The following is a 13,010-nucleotide window of genomic DNA, read 5'->3' as shown; positions in this document are numbered from 1 at the left end:
GACTGGGGTAAAGAAAATGATGATTTTATAAAGTAATTTTCTCTGGCAAGAATCTAGAAAGACCATACCCCAACCCTCCGCTTCGTATAATGCAGCTGACTGTGCAGCATCCTGTACACTTTTACAGTAGGAGAGGCTGACCTAGAAAGTGTCCCTACACATCATTCCAATTGCAGCTGTTTTATGAAAAATAGTGGCCTCTCTCTTTCTCAATATTGGCAGACCAAGTCAGGGAACTACTATTCGAACTCCCAGGTAATCAAAGTGGTTCACTTCCTCAAGTATCATACCCCGACTGACAGGTTCTTCTGGAACGGTCTATGCGGTTATGTCATGAGTCTTGTTTTCTTAAAATTAATCTCTAATCCTCTTAGATTACAAAGTCTTGGAAATTATTTAGTAAATTTTGAACTCCAACAGGGGTTCTTGAAATGAGCAAAGTGTAGTCTGCAAACAACAACCCAGGGATAAAAACAAAGATACGTGTAGGGGCATCGTGAATACGGTTATTTAGGTGGTTAAGTCATTAATGTACAAAGAAATGAGGGCTGGCGTGAAGACGCATCCCTGCTGAACCCCTTGCAGAACGCTAATCCTCTCTGTTAATGCCCCATCCCTACACTACCGTACTTGAGTGTATTTTTTCTTGTGGAGCCCCTCTAAGATCACTTAGAGGAGGAGGGTGCCCCCATTGACCAAAGAGTCCAAGAGACAAGATCTGGGAACCAGGTCTAATGCAGCTCTGAGGTCGATGATGGCAACATAAATATGGTCCTTCTGGATTTTTGTATATTTCCACAGAATCAACATGAACCTAAAGACCTGGTCAACTGTTCTGAGCTTAAATCTAAACACGGCCTGGAATAGAAAAAGAGTGTCTTCATCAAGGGCCCACTCCTGTAGTTTAGGTAAATTCTGACGCCAAAATACTTTTTCGAGCATATTGATTAAACTAATGGACCTATAATTGCTAGGGTAAGATCGAGCGCCCTTTTAAAAAATTGGTAGGATTACAGCTCTCCTCTAAGAATCAGAAAGAGGAGCTCCTGCCATCAAGGCACTGCACAGTATGCTTATGTACAGGGCCCAAATCTCTCTCTGAGAGATAAAAGTCAGCTGGAATAAGATCAAGGCCAGGAGCATTCCCAGGCTTCAAAGATGTTATTGCTTCCTTAGTATTGTCAGAGAAAATAAATCTAAGGCAGGTACCAAAAGATTACCATTAACCTGAGTACGCAGCTCGGTACTTCTGGACAACTGGTCTAGGGAGGGTGAAGAATATAACATAGCAAAAAGTAGGACCCATACTTGCTGTTTAATGTGATGTTCAGTCACCGTATGAACATCCAAACTGCCATAGGCAATTTTATGCCAAAAGAAGGCAGTATCTTTCCTTTTGGAATACTCCAAGAGGCCCTGCCAGTTTTCATCCTCCCAGCTTTTTTTGCTAGCCCTGAGCACATATTTGTAATGCTGTGTATCCTCGCAGATCAGTAGTAAAGGGTTTAAGGATCTTATGGTTGTTATCAGACATGCTTTAGCCTTGCTACAGTCCTTGGTAAATTAAGGGGCAGAGTCAGTAATGGCTGTTTTCGAACTGCCAGTACCCCTTCTGCCTCAAACAGATGACTTAAGGAGTCAAACAATTGTCCCTGAATTGTAGAAATACAGAAAGCATACACATTGGCTTCCTTGTATGGTGATAAAGTTGAGGCAAAGAGTTCATAATTTAAAGCAAGTATAGGACAAGAGCAAATGTTTGACCATTTAATCAATCAATCAAAAAATGTATTAAGCGCGCTATTCACCCGAAAGCATCTCAAGGCGGTGTTGGGGAAGCCGTTTTAGTGCTCAAAAAGCCATGTCTTTAGGTGCTTTCTGAAGGTCAGGAGGTCCTGGGACTTGCATAGGTTGGTGGGGAGGGAGTTCCAGGTCTTGGGGACGAGGTAGGAGAAGGATCTGCCTCCGGAGGTGGGGCGTTGGATGCAGGGGACTGTGGCGAGGGCGAGGTCAGCAGAGCGGAGGAGTCTAGTGGGTGCGTGGAAGTTCACTCGTTCGTTGAGGTAGGCTGGTCCAGTGTTGTGGAGGGATTTGTGAGCGTGGATGAGGACTTTGAAGACAATCCTTTTTCTGATGGGCAGCCAGTGAAGGGTTCTGAGGTGAGCGGAAATGTGTTTGTGGCGTGGGAGGTGGAGGATGAGGCGTGCGGCTGCGTTCTGGATACGCTGGAGTTTCAGCTTGGCTGTGGTACCAGCGTAGAGGGCGTTTCCATAGTCTAATCTGCTGCTGATGAGAGCATGGTTGCCTGTTTTTCTGGTATCAATGGGAATCCATTTGAAGGTCTTCCGTAGCATGCGAAGGGTGTTGAAACAGGAGGATGTTATGGTGTTGATTTGCTGGGCCATGGAGAGAGATGAGTCTAGGATGATGCTGAGGGTGCGTGCGTGGGTGGAGGGTGTTGGGGGTGGTCCGAGGGCAGTGGGCCACCAGGAGTCATTCCATACTGTCTTATAGGGGCCAAAGATGATGATTTCTGTTTTGCTGGAGTTGAGTTTGAGGTGGCTTGCTGTCATCCATTTGGTGGTGTCGAGGAGTCCGGCGTGGAGGTTTGTCTTGGCGGTGGAAGGGTTCCTGGTGAGGAAGATGACGAGCTGGGTGTCGTCTGCGTACAAGATGATGGTGATTCCGCGGGCGGAGGATGTTGGTGAGTGGGGCCATGTAAATGTTGAACAGGGTGGGACTAAGGGAGGATCCTTGGGGGACCCCGCAGATGATCTTGGTTGCTGGGGACTGGAAGGGAGGGAGGTGGACTTTCTGGGGTCTTTCGGCGAGGAAGGAGGTGAGCCAGTCTAGGGCCTTGTGCCAGATTCGAAGAGGCGTGCGCGGAGGATTTGGTGGCAAACAGTGTCGAAGGCTGCGGAGAGGTCCAGGAGGATGAGTGCGGCGGTCTCGCCCTTGTCGACTCTGGTTCTGATGTTGTCAGTGCAGGCGATGAGGGCGGTCTCAGTGCTGTGGTTCCTGGGAAATCCAGACTGGGAGGCGTTGAGTGCGTTGTTTTCCTCTAGGAAGTGAGACAGTTGGTCGTTCACTATCTTCTCAGCGACCTTGGCGGGGAAGGGGAGAAGAGAGATGGGGCGGTAGTTGGTGAGGTTGTCTGGGTCTGCTTTGGGTTTGAGGAGTGCGGTGACTTCAGCGTGCTTCCAGGTGTCTGGGAAGGTGGTGGCGTCGAAGCAGCTGTTGATTATGGCGCAGAGCTGGGGAGCGATGATTGGTCTGGACTTGTTGAAGATGTGGTGGGGGCAGAGGTCTGTGGGGGAGCCTGTATGGATGGAGTTCATGTATTTTTTTCGGTTTCTTTGTCGTTGGTAGGGGTCCAGGTGTGAAGTTGGTTGGGGTGGGGAGGCGTTGTGTTGTTGGTCATGTCTGTGGTGTCAGTGGTGGTAATGGTGGGTGCGGGGAATGTGTGAAACTGTTGTGTATGTCTAGGATTTTGAGGTGGAAGTAGTTGGAGAGGGAGTTGCAAAGGTTTTGTGTGTGAGGGGGGTCGATGGTGCAGGATTTGGGTTTGGTGAGCTCTTTGATGATGGTAAAGAGTTCCTTGCTGTTATGTGAGTTACTATCTATGCGTTCTTTGTAGTAAGCCCTTTTGGTGGTCCGGATGAGTTTGTGGTGTTTGCATATGGTAGTTTTGAGGGTGGAGAATTTGTTCATGGAGGGCTCTTGGCACCAAGCTTTCTCAGTTTTGCGGCATTCACGCTTGGAGTTCAGTGGTGAACCAGGGGGCGGTCTTGATGGTGAGGGTGTTGTTGTTAGTTTTCAGTGGGGTGAGGAAGTCTGTGAAGGTTGTTAGCCAGTGCGTGAGGCTGTGAGCAGCGATGTTGGGGTCGTTGGTGAAGGGGGGTGGCGTTTGTGTGAGCTTTGCGTTCAGGTGTTCTATGGGGATCTTGTCCCACATTCGGTAGGGTGGGGTGTGTTGTCAGTAGTGGGTGGGGGGTTTCATGAAGGAGAAATGGACGCAGTGGTGGTCGGCCCAGTGGAGTTCGGTGGTGTGTGTGAATGTGATGTGGTTGCTGGAGGTGAAGACTGCATCCAGCGTGTGTCCTGCTAAGTGAGTGGGTGAGGTGACCAGTTGTTTGAGTCCTAGGTTTGTGAGGTTGTCTAGCAGGGTTATGGAGTTGTGGTCGGGGGTGTTTTCCAGGTGAAAGTTGAGGTCACCAAGGAGAATATAGTCTGTGGAGGTGAGGGCGTGGGAGCTGAAGGTATCAGCGACGGCATCACAGAAAGGTGGGCGGGGGCCAGGTGGTCGGTAAATGGGTGGTGTGTTGGCGTTTATGTAAATTAAGAATTGTAGGTGTTCTGCGTTGTCTAGGGTGTCGAGGGTGTTGGTTGTGTTCTTGATGGTGCTTTTGTGTATGATGGCGATGCCCCCTCCTGGTTTGTTTATGCGGTCTCTGCGAGAGATTTTGTAGCCTTCTGGGACGGCTATGGCTATGTCGGGTTCTGATGAGGGGTTCATCCAAGTTTCCGTGAGGAAGGCGATGTCAGGGGAGTGTGTAGTGATCAAGTCCCAGAGCTCGATGGCGTGCTTGTGGATGGAGCGGGTGTTTAGGAGTATGCAGTTAAGGTGGTTGCGGGGGCTGTTGTGGTTGTGGTGTGTGTAGGTGTTGTTGTGGTGCATGTTTGTGCTGTTGGTGTTTGTGTGAGTGCAGGTAAAACGGCATAAATGGCATGTGAAAGGTCCGTGTGTATGCTTGGGGTTGGCCTGTGCGCAGGCGGGGGTGCTGGCCTGGTTTGAGGGCATGGAGTTCTGTGGAGGAGTAGTGCTGCTTTGGGGGGTCTGAGAGGCGTGGACCAGGGGGACGGGCGCTGGGCGCAGTCCAGGCGCAGGTGGTCTTGCCTCTGGTGCGCCATCGGTGCCCTGCTGCGCGCGGCCGCCATTAAAAAGGGGAGATGGGAGGGAGGAGCAGCAGCTGGGAGGAGGGACGGAGGAGCAGCAGCTGGGAGGCGGTGGCCAATGGGGGTGCGAGGGGGGCGGGGCCGCAGGGGCCGCAGCAGCAGGGAGAGGGAAACTTGTAAGAACCGGAAAGGGAGAAGGGCAGCAAACAACAGGGAAAATGAAGTGGGGCGGGGAAACTGCACAAATACAGATAAAATCACAGCAGGGAACGAAGTTCGAAGTGAAAAAACAAAATACAATACTACTGTAGGGCACGCAAGATACTGCTATCACTGGCACCGGGGATGAGGCGGCAACGGCAGCAAGGCGGGGGGGTCAGGGAAACGCGGGCAAAATGGAGGATCCGATCGTCGAGAGGAGTCGTGTCTGGCCTCAGGGGAGGTCAGGGTCCATTTAAGGACCCTCCTGGAGTTCCCAACAGTGATATTCACATAAGCGCTAAACTGATTTGTAGAATCAAAGAGCCCCACCTTACGCATTAAGTGAAGGGGACTGTGGTCACTCTCTACTCTTTCGATTATACAAAAGTCCTCAAACCAATCCGACATATTGAGAGACCACATTACATAATCAGTTGTGCTCTTTGATGAGCCTCTAAGGAACATGAATGCCCTACCAATATCACACTGATTGACACTGCATACCCGCACTCTATGAGTGATAGTAAACCGAGCTAATTGTGTAGCCACCGCGGAACAAGATTTTAAGGGTGGAGCATTTATTTCTGGGATAGCCAAACATTATTATGTTAGCCACTGGACCTGAAGATAAAGTCCAGTGGCTCACAGGTAGTGTTACAGTCACCTGCTAGACTAAGCTAGACTAAACAGAGACTCCAAATTATTGTCAAGAATACTTAATGTTGGGGAACCACTATTATAAGCCACAATACGGTATAGATGTTATAAATATTAATTATGGACCCATTACAAGCCTTAATGGACAACCCTACAACACTGGGGGACCCAATGGTAAATTCCTCAATGGCCCAGTTGAGTGAGATTTTAACCCATATCAAAAGGCCCTCAGAGGGGCCACCAGACAAGAAGGGCAGTGCATCGACTGAACAGGTAACAAAACCTGACCTATAAATCGTCTCTAAGGCCCAAGTCTCCCGAAAGAGGCAGAGATAAAAATAATCAATATAACTGCCCCATTGTGGGTCGGTGAACTTGCTACGTAACCCAACAAGATTCTAAGAGAGAATATGCAACAATCCATTGGTTTCAAGTTGCACAGTCGCAGTACCCCACAGATGATCATTACCCCTGGAAACTACATCTGCTTCTATCTCTAAATGGGGTAAATGGCTACTGCACAGACATCGTTTTGGACAGACATGTGGGAACCAGGAGCAGCTACAGGTTGCAGTCAAATAACACTCAAAGGCCGATCACTGCTGTAATCACCCTCCCCGCTCTTTAACATCTTTGCCACCATATGCTATTACAAAAGGCATGTTGAATCCCTGTGCTAGTGGTAAAGATATCCTGGGTTTCTGTTGCCAGTAGGCCATCTAGAATCTTCCTTGAGCCCACCAAAACCTCAATGGTATCATGTGATCCACGTTCAGGGAACGTCCGCGGACACTCAATGTCTTGCATTATGATCGACTTGCATTTTTAGTTGTCTCTTAACCAGTGTAAAACTTGGCTGCGTAAAGACTCCCTGTTGTCAAAGGACTCTTTCCCCAACTTTGGAACGTTAACCAGTTTAAAGCTAGGAAAACCGGCACTGGAACTGGTCTGAGTGTGGCACCCTCCATTGGTTGACCCAACAAGCGTCCCTAGTCAATGGACCACCCCGTACCTTCCCTCTATATAAAGGCCTGCAGAAGCCAGAGACCTTAATTCCACTAGGGTACACCACATTGTAAGGATCACGAGCATTACAGTCAATTCTGTGATTCTGCCCAACACTTATCCTCCTTTGTTTATCCCGACACATAATAGTTTGACAGGAAGGAACTAGGCGAGTTCGTAATGACCCACATAGATCCGAGGACTTCCCCAACGTACTCAAGTGGGGAATACCAGCAATTGGGGAGGGAGGGGGAATGAGAAAACAGAACTAACCCTATCGCCCTGTGACTCAATACCCTGTGTTAACATCTGGGTAATTGTATTCAATATAGAGTCTAGGGATTCAACCACTCTTCTTCGACCAGCTACTTCCTTGCACAGGGCTAGAACAGTTTCGCACAAATTAGTTGTTGCATCATGAGACTGGGGAAAAATACTAACCTCTTTTCCCCCACAACCTGGCAATAATGATTCTGCCTCTGCAGTTTCCACCAATAGAGTGACCCTGTCGGAATAAAACATTTCTGGTTCAAGTGGAGGGGGATGTCACACCAAGGGAACACTAAATAATTCTCCATCCATAGCTGCAAACTGTGCAGACCCTGGCACTTGGAAGGCTTGCCCATACTAACCGTGGCTCTATTAAGCTTCTTGCCAAAAATATTGGCTATTGTGATTTTAACACACTTTGTGGGGGCCTGGGTCAAATGGGGTGGAGAAGGGTTCAATGTAGCCTCAACCTACACAATCAAATCGTTAAATTGGCTAAGAGTACTCGAGTCCCTTGCATTCCTGGTTCGTCTAGTGGGTTTGTTAAGGGTGGCGAAAATGTCAGCAGACCTCCGATTGCCCATAGTGGGAAATTAAATGGGATCCTAATTTATAGAAGGGATCCACCAGCACCCTAAGTGAATCCCAGCTGACACAACAAACTCCTGTTTCCCCTGCTACCCGCTAAACGCCCGTAGCCTTGTAAGAAAATAAAAAGATAAGCAACAATGAAATCTCAAATCGGAGGTATACACAGAGTTGTGCCCCAAATGTGCTCCCAAAAATATGATATTAGAATAACTGAAAAACACTGAGTCAAATTGCAGCAGTAACAGAAGATGTTTAACCAATAACAGTCAAATCATTGTCCAAAAAAAACAAAGTCCTGCAAAAGCTCGATACTAGGTCCCCAGGTAGATCAGATACAAAATGAAAAGCCTCCTTTTAAGTTAGTTGAAGAAGCGGAGCCACCTGCCACGGACACATGATGACAAATGAATATCACCTGGCAGATAGCCAACTGACAAACAAATTTAAAGTTTAGCAAATCCTCAGTTAAGCTAAAATAGTAAGCGCAGTCAAGCCCTTCCAAACCACAATCAACTGGGGTACAAAGTTCCACTCCAACTGGGCAGCACATAGGCCCAACAAGTACAACATACACAATAATTGGCTACAATTTACCTTCCAGGTGGAAACAACAGGGGTCCACATACAACATGAGTCCTCAGACACCTGGAACAAGAGTGATGGCCCAGCCTCTTCCGGTCAATGATGGGTGAAGACGGGCCCGCTCTTGTCCCGGTCTTCACCCGGGAGCGTCCCAAGGGAAACCTTCAGCGCTATATGGTGCATTGTCCTCTGCCCCTCCTTTGCAGTGAGGTATATGGCGCGTAGTTACCCGTGGCTCAAGTGCACGGCCCACAGGAAACCTTCAGAGCTATTTAAGTGTGTTTTCCTCAGCCCCTCCTTTGTTCTTGCGGTGTAGTATGGGGTTTATAGTTACTCCTGTCTCAAGTGCAAGTAGACAAACAATATTAAAAGCTATTGGACCTTCTGTGTATAATCTACAAAGATGCGAATCACCTGCCCCTAATGTGTGATCACCAGTTTTCCCAACAGTCTGCAGAATCACATCCCTATTTTGATAACTAAGATTTAGGCAATGACCGTTGTTTGGTTGGCCCTCAGTGGAGCCCTATGCAACACAAAAAGGTCAGATAGGCTTTGAGGTTTCACAACAGTTCTGATCCAGTTTTCAAGGAAATAGTCTGGTGCCATTCCCCCCCACTTTCCCTGGATATCCCACAAATCAGAGGTTACATCTTCTAGCCTTACCCTCTGCATCATTCAATCCATTGTCTAGATGTCTTGTAAGCTCCGTGAGGGAGCTCACTGTGGATCTGAGGGTCTTCTGTCTGCAAGCATTCCACATTTTACTCAGTGGTCTATTTGTACCTCCAGCATAGGTTTTTAGAGTTTTCAATAACTGCCTGGATTTGGGCTCCAGCAGGACCCTGTGAGTCCTTAGGCTACCATCACCCAAGGCACTGCCATCCCCAGCACCACCAGCTGCATATTGATCCATCTTCATTTGTTGAGTCCTATCAGTCTCCCGGTCTTTCATCACACTGTCAACCATAGGGGGCCAAGGCAACAAACACCTTCAGTCCACAGGATGTCTGTGCCAGTCTTCAACAATAGGGCATAGCCAAATGTGTGTGGGGTTGAGGGGCACTGCAGTGGGTTGGGGTGTTATAAAGAGACCCCGATGAGTCAACTCAATCTGTCCCCACTAGCAACCTCCTACACAGCACCTCCATTTATAGGGAAATGTGGCCCAGCTGCCACCACCTCACAGCAGGTCTAAGAGGAACAGAATACCTCAACAGACGGCTCTCCTACACCCCGACCCGACATCTCCGCTCCGCCACCCTCACCCTCGCAACCGTCCCACGCATCCACAGAACTACAACCGGTGGTAGATCATTCTTGCACCTCGCCGCCAAAACGTGGAACACTCTTCCCACCCACCTGCGCCAGACCAAAGACCTCCTTACCTTCAGGAAACTTCTCAAGACCTGGCTGTTTGAGCAGTAGCAGCACCTCCCCCCCCCCCCCCTCCCCACCCTCCTCAGCGCCTTGAGACTCTCACGGGTGAGTAGTACGCTTTATAAATTCCTGATTGATTGATTGATTGATTGATTGAAGAGGGGACAGGCTTGGGGAGAGTGGGTGCCACTCAGCCCTGGCATGCTCACACCCCAGAGTAAAAATAAAATGAAAAATAAAAACAAATGGAGGAGGGGCAATCCCCCACACCTCATGTCTGAATTTTAACTCAATGTAGGCTAAGGGACAACACAGGCAAGCGATCTAGTGTCATGCTGGAGTACAGATACCGCAAACTCTACTTGATTGCTCCCAGGAGCCATGGATTCCCCCTACAATGTCTCTTCCGGTGGCTACAAACTGCCAGCAATAAATAAGGGGGGCAAGGGATTGCCACACCCATCCACCCGTCTGTGTTCGAAAGGGAAGAACTTTCAAAGAAGGAGGCTGTCCAACTGCAGGCCAAGGGCATCCATCTAAAGGCCTTGTCTCCGAGGGCTGGAGGCTGTCCAAGATAATTACTATGGCAGGAAGAGGGCCACACACCCACTGAGTGAGGTCGTCATGGCCCACAGCAGGCCTCAAGTCTCTCAAAGGCCCCAGGCACTGCAGCTACTCTTTACTGGCTCTTTAACAAGGAAGGTGAGCAGGGTGGCAGGGAGTGCTCCTGCTACCATGCACCCGCAACAAGAGCAGCTCTCCCTGGTGACTATCCACCTTCGAGTCAGAACCATAAGTACACCAAGCCAGCCTCCCAGACCCACCTCTAGCCCAGCCACTGGTGAGGTTTGGACGAGGCCAACAGGAAGGGCAGAAGGGGTGACCCGCTGAGTCCCTCCATGGGCCCAGGTATTGTTAGAGCCACTCCGAGTGAAGGGGTGACATAAGTTCAGGGCTGGAGAGGCATCCGGGCTTCTCTGGCGGCCACTGCAGCTCCCTTTTCAGCACCCACCATCTTGGAATGAAGGCTGGAGCACAGAGCCACAGCACTTGTTTGGCCAAGGTCCAGACTTGCACTCCCAGAAAGTGATGGCGGGTCACCTCTTCCAACAGCAGGGCTTTGCTGCCTTCGAGAATCAGTTTTCAGCCCAGAGAGGCCCAGGGTTTATAAGGATGAAGACAGTGGTCAAGAACACCTACAGCTAATGCACAGGGCACGCAGAATTGATGCTGATTAAAAAATATTGTCTTCATTGGCAGATGCCTGTGCATAGACTCAAGAGGTGTGCACATAAGGAATGTCAGGTCTAGTTTTATGTACCACTGAGGCAAGACAAATGGCTTTGGAAGGAACATATGCATGGGGCACAGTCCGATAATGAATTGTAACTGATGATTTAAAGAGGAAGGGTTGATAAGAAACATAAAAGTGGCAAAGAGCAGACAAATACACTTAACTCTGCCCACTGCAAAGCCAAGATAGCCTTCTCAACCCAGGAACAATGCATTCCTGGCTAATGTGACATTCAAGTGGTGACGGAAGAGTGGCCCACTAATAGTTAGGCTGGTACTTGTCTGCCTCGCATGAGGCCCCAAGATGTCTTTTGAAACATATGGTCAGAGTCAGAGAGGCAACCCCAGTGGTAGACCCATTGAACTCTTAAATTCCATTGCAAGGTCAGTAGGTGCCATCTAGAGTATGTGACGAGGAGGATGCACGAGGCCAGGAGGCCGACAAACCTCAGAATCATCCTCAATGGGACTCAGAACTGTGCCGGAAATGTCAGGATCAATGTCCTGGACTAGCTGAGGTGGTGAAAAGGTCTTGAATACTATGCGGCAGCGCATACTGGCACAAATAGAGCACTGCTGGAAAAATATCCATATCCAGTGTAGTCCCTGGGAATATAACAAAGGTGTGGAATCTGCAGGAACAAATGATCATCAGAAATGCTGCATTACCACTAGACTGCAATAGGCAGTAAATAATTTACTCATAAAGAGCATCTGATAATCTCAGATATGGAGATGACAATGAGAAAGGTGTGGGCCTCCTTCTTTAAAAGCATTCTATCCTGTATGTTACCATTAACACTTTTACTGACCTGTGCCCTGTTAGACTCTCCCAAAAAGTGATGGTCCCATCAGTGCTGCAAGTCATCACCCACGTGTGTGGAGCTCCTTTTGCCTTTGTTCCCACACACACATAAGCCTCCAAGCCAAAACCAAGGAGAAGGCTGCACAGAAGGTTGGAATGGTCTTCACAGTCACCCTGAAAAAGAAGCAGCACAGTAGGCAATCAATCATAGCACATTAAAAAATGTATGTGAACTTAGTAATATTGCATATTATACCACATCTAAATAGTACAGTCCGAAACATGTTTAGAAAACTCCAAATCAAACAAAACAGAGTGGCTCCATGTTGTTCTCAAACAAACCAATGTCGACCTCTATTGTAGATCCTTGATTAAATGCCTCTGAAAAGCAGCACTGAAGTCAAGATTCAACAAGCATGGAATGTGTGTGTTATTAAACTAAACAGCATGAAGTTATTCAGCTTAGTCATCAAAACAGCTGAGAAGTACTAGTTCAAAGGTGTGATCAATGACAAATGGATTGTCACTGTTTTGGATCCACTCTCTAGTTTCTGGGCGCAACTTGATTGGTAGAACTTAAGAAATATCATTTGTTCTTCATGCCAGTGATAACCATGCAGTATGGAGGGATTGTCTCCTTAAGGAAGTTACATGTGAGACTTTGTTCCCAAGATCTTAGTGCAGTGAGGCACTCAGATTATGACAATCACATTCATTCACCACTGGTGAAAACAAATGGGCCCCAAACTAGTCTTCCAAGTACCCCTCTGTCCATTACTTGACTCTTTCAGGATACCACAGCTGAGCAGTCCAAGGCTTACTTAAGGAGGTAATGTGGACAAGACTTCTAAAACACTCAATACCCAACCAATGCCCTAATTAATAAACATGCATTAGCAACACCAATGGCTGCTGTTCAGCATGGCTAAAGATTGGTGGAGAGGCACAGAACAGAGTGGACTGGTGTGGAGAGTGTAGAGCAGAGCGGCATAGAGTAGAACAGCATAGAGTGGTATAGAGTAGAACGACAGACTGGAATGGCACAGAGTAGACTAGAGTAGTAATGAATGGTGTGGTGAGTGGTGTACAGTAGAGTGGTCTAGAGTAGACCAGCCGCCAGTAAAGCGTCTTAAACTGAGTGGCATAAAGTGGTGTAGACTGGCAGAGAGCAGAGTGCCATACAGAGGATTGGTATAGAGCAGAGCGGCGTAAAGTAGCAGTGTGTGGCATAGAGCAGGGCTGCATTGTGTGAAGTGGAGTGGCATAGAGTGGAGTGGTGTAGCATAAAAGTACTGTAGAGCATAAAGGAATGGCGCAGACACAAGGAGCA

General features: G+C 48.3%; 1 protein-coding gene across 2 annotated transcripts in view; it reads right to left on the bottom strand.

Annotated features, from left to right (window-relative positions):
* CEP76 (centrosomal protein 76) overlaps positions 1-13,010 on the bottom strand; it is a 197,966-nt gene that overhangs the window by 45,468 nt on the left and 139,488 nt on the right. For both annotated transcript variants that reach the window (XM_069219933.1, XM_069219935.1), the window contains one exon: positions 11,688-11,854. In XM_069219933.1, coding sequence (XP_069076034.1) covers positions 11,688-11,854 — 167 coding nt within the window. The remainder of the gene's footprint in view (positions 1-11,687; positions 11,855-13,010) is intronic.

Source organism: Pleurodeles waltl, chromosome 2_2 (assembly GCF_031143425.1).
Source record: "Pleurodeles waltl isolate 20211129_DDA chromosome 2_2, aPleWal1.hap1.20221129, whole genome shotgun sequence".
NCBI lineage: Eukaryota > Metazoa > Chordata > Amphibia > Caudata > Salamandridae > Pleurodeles > Pleurodeles waltl.
Note: the sequence above shows the minus strand (reverse complement) of the source record. Positions and strands in the feature narration are given on the sequence as shown.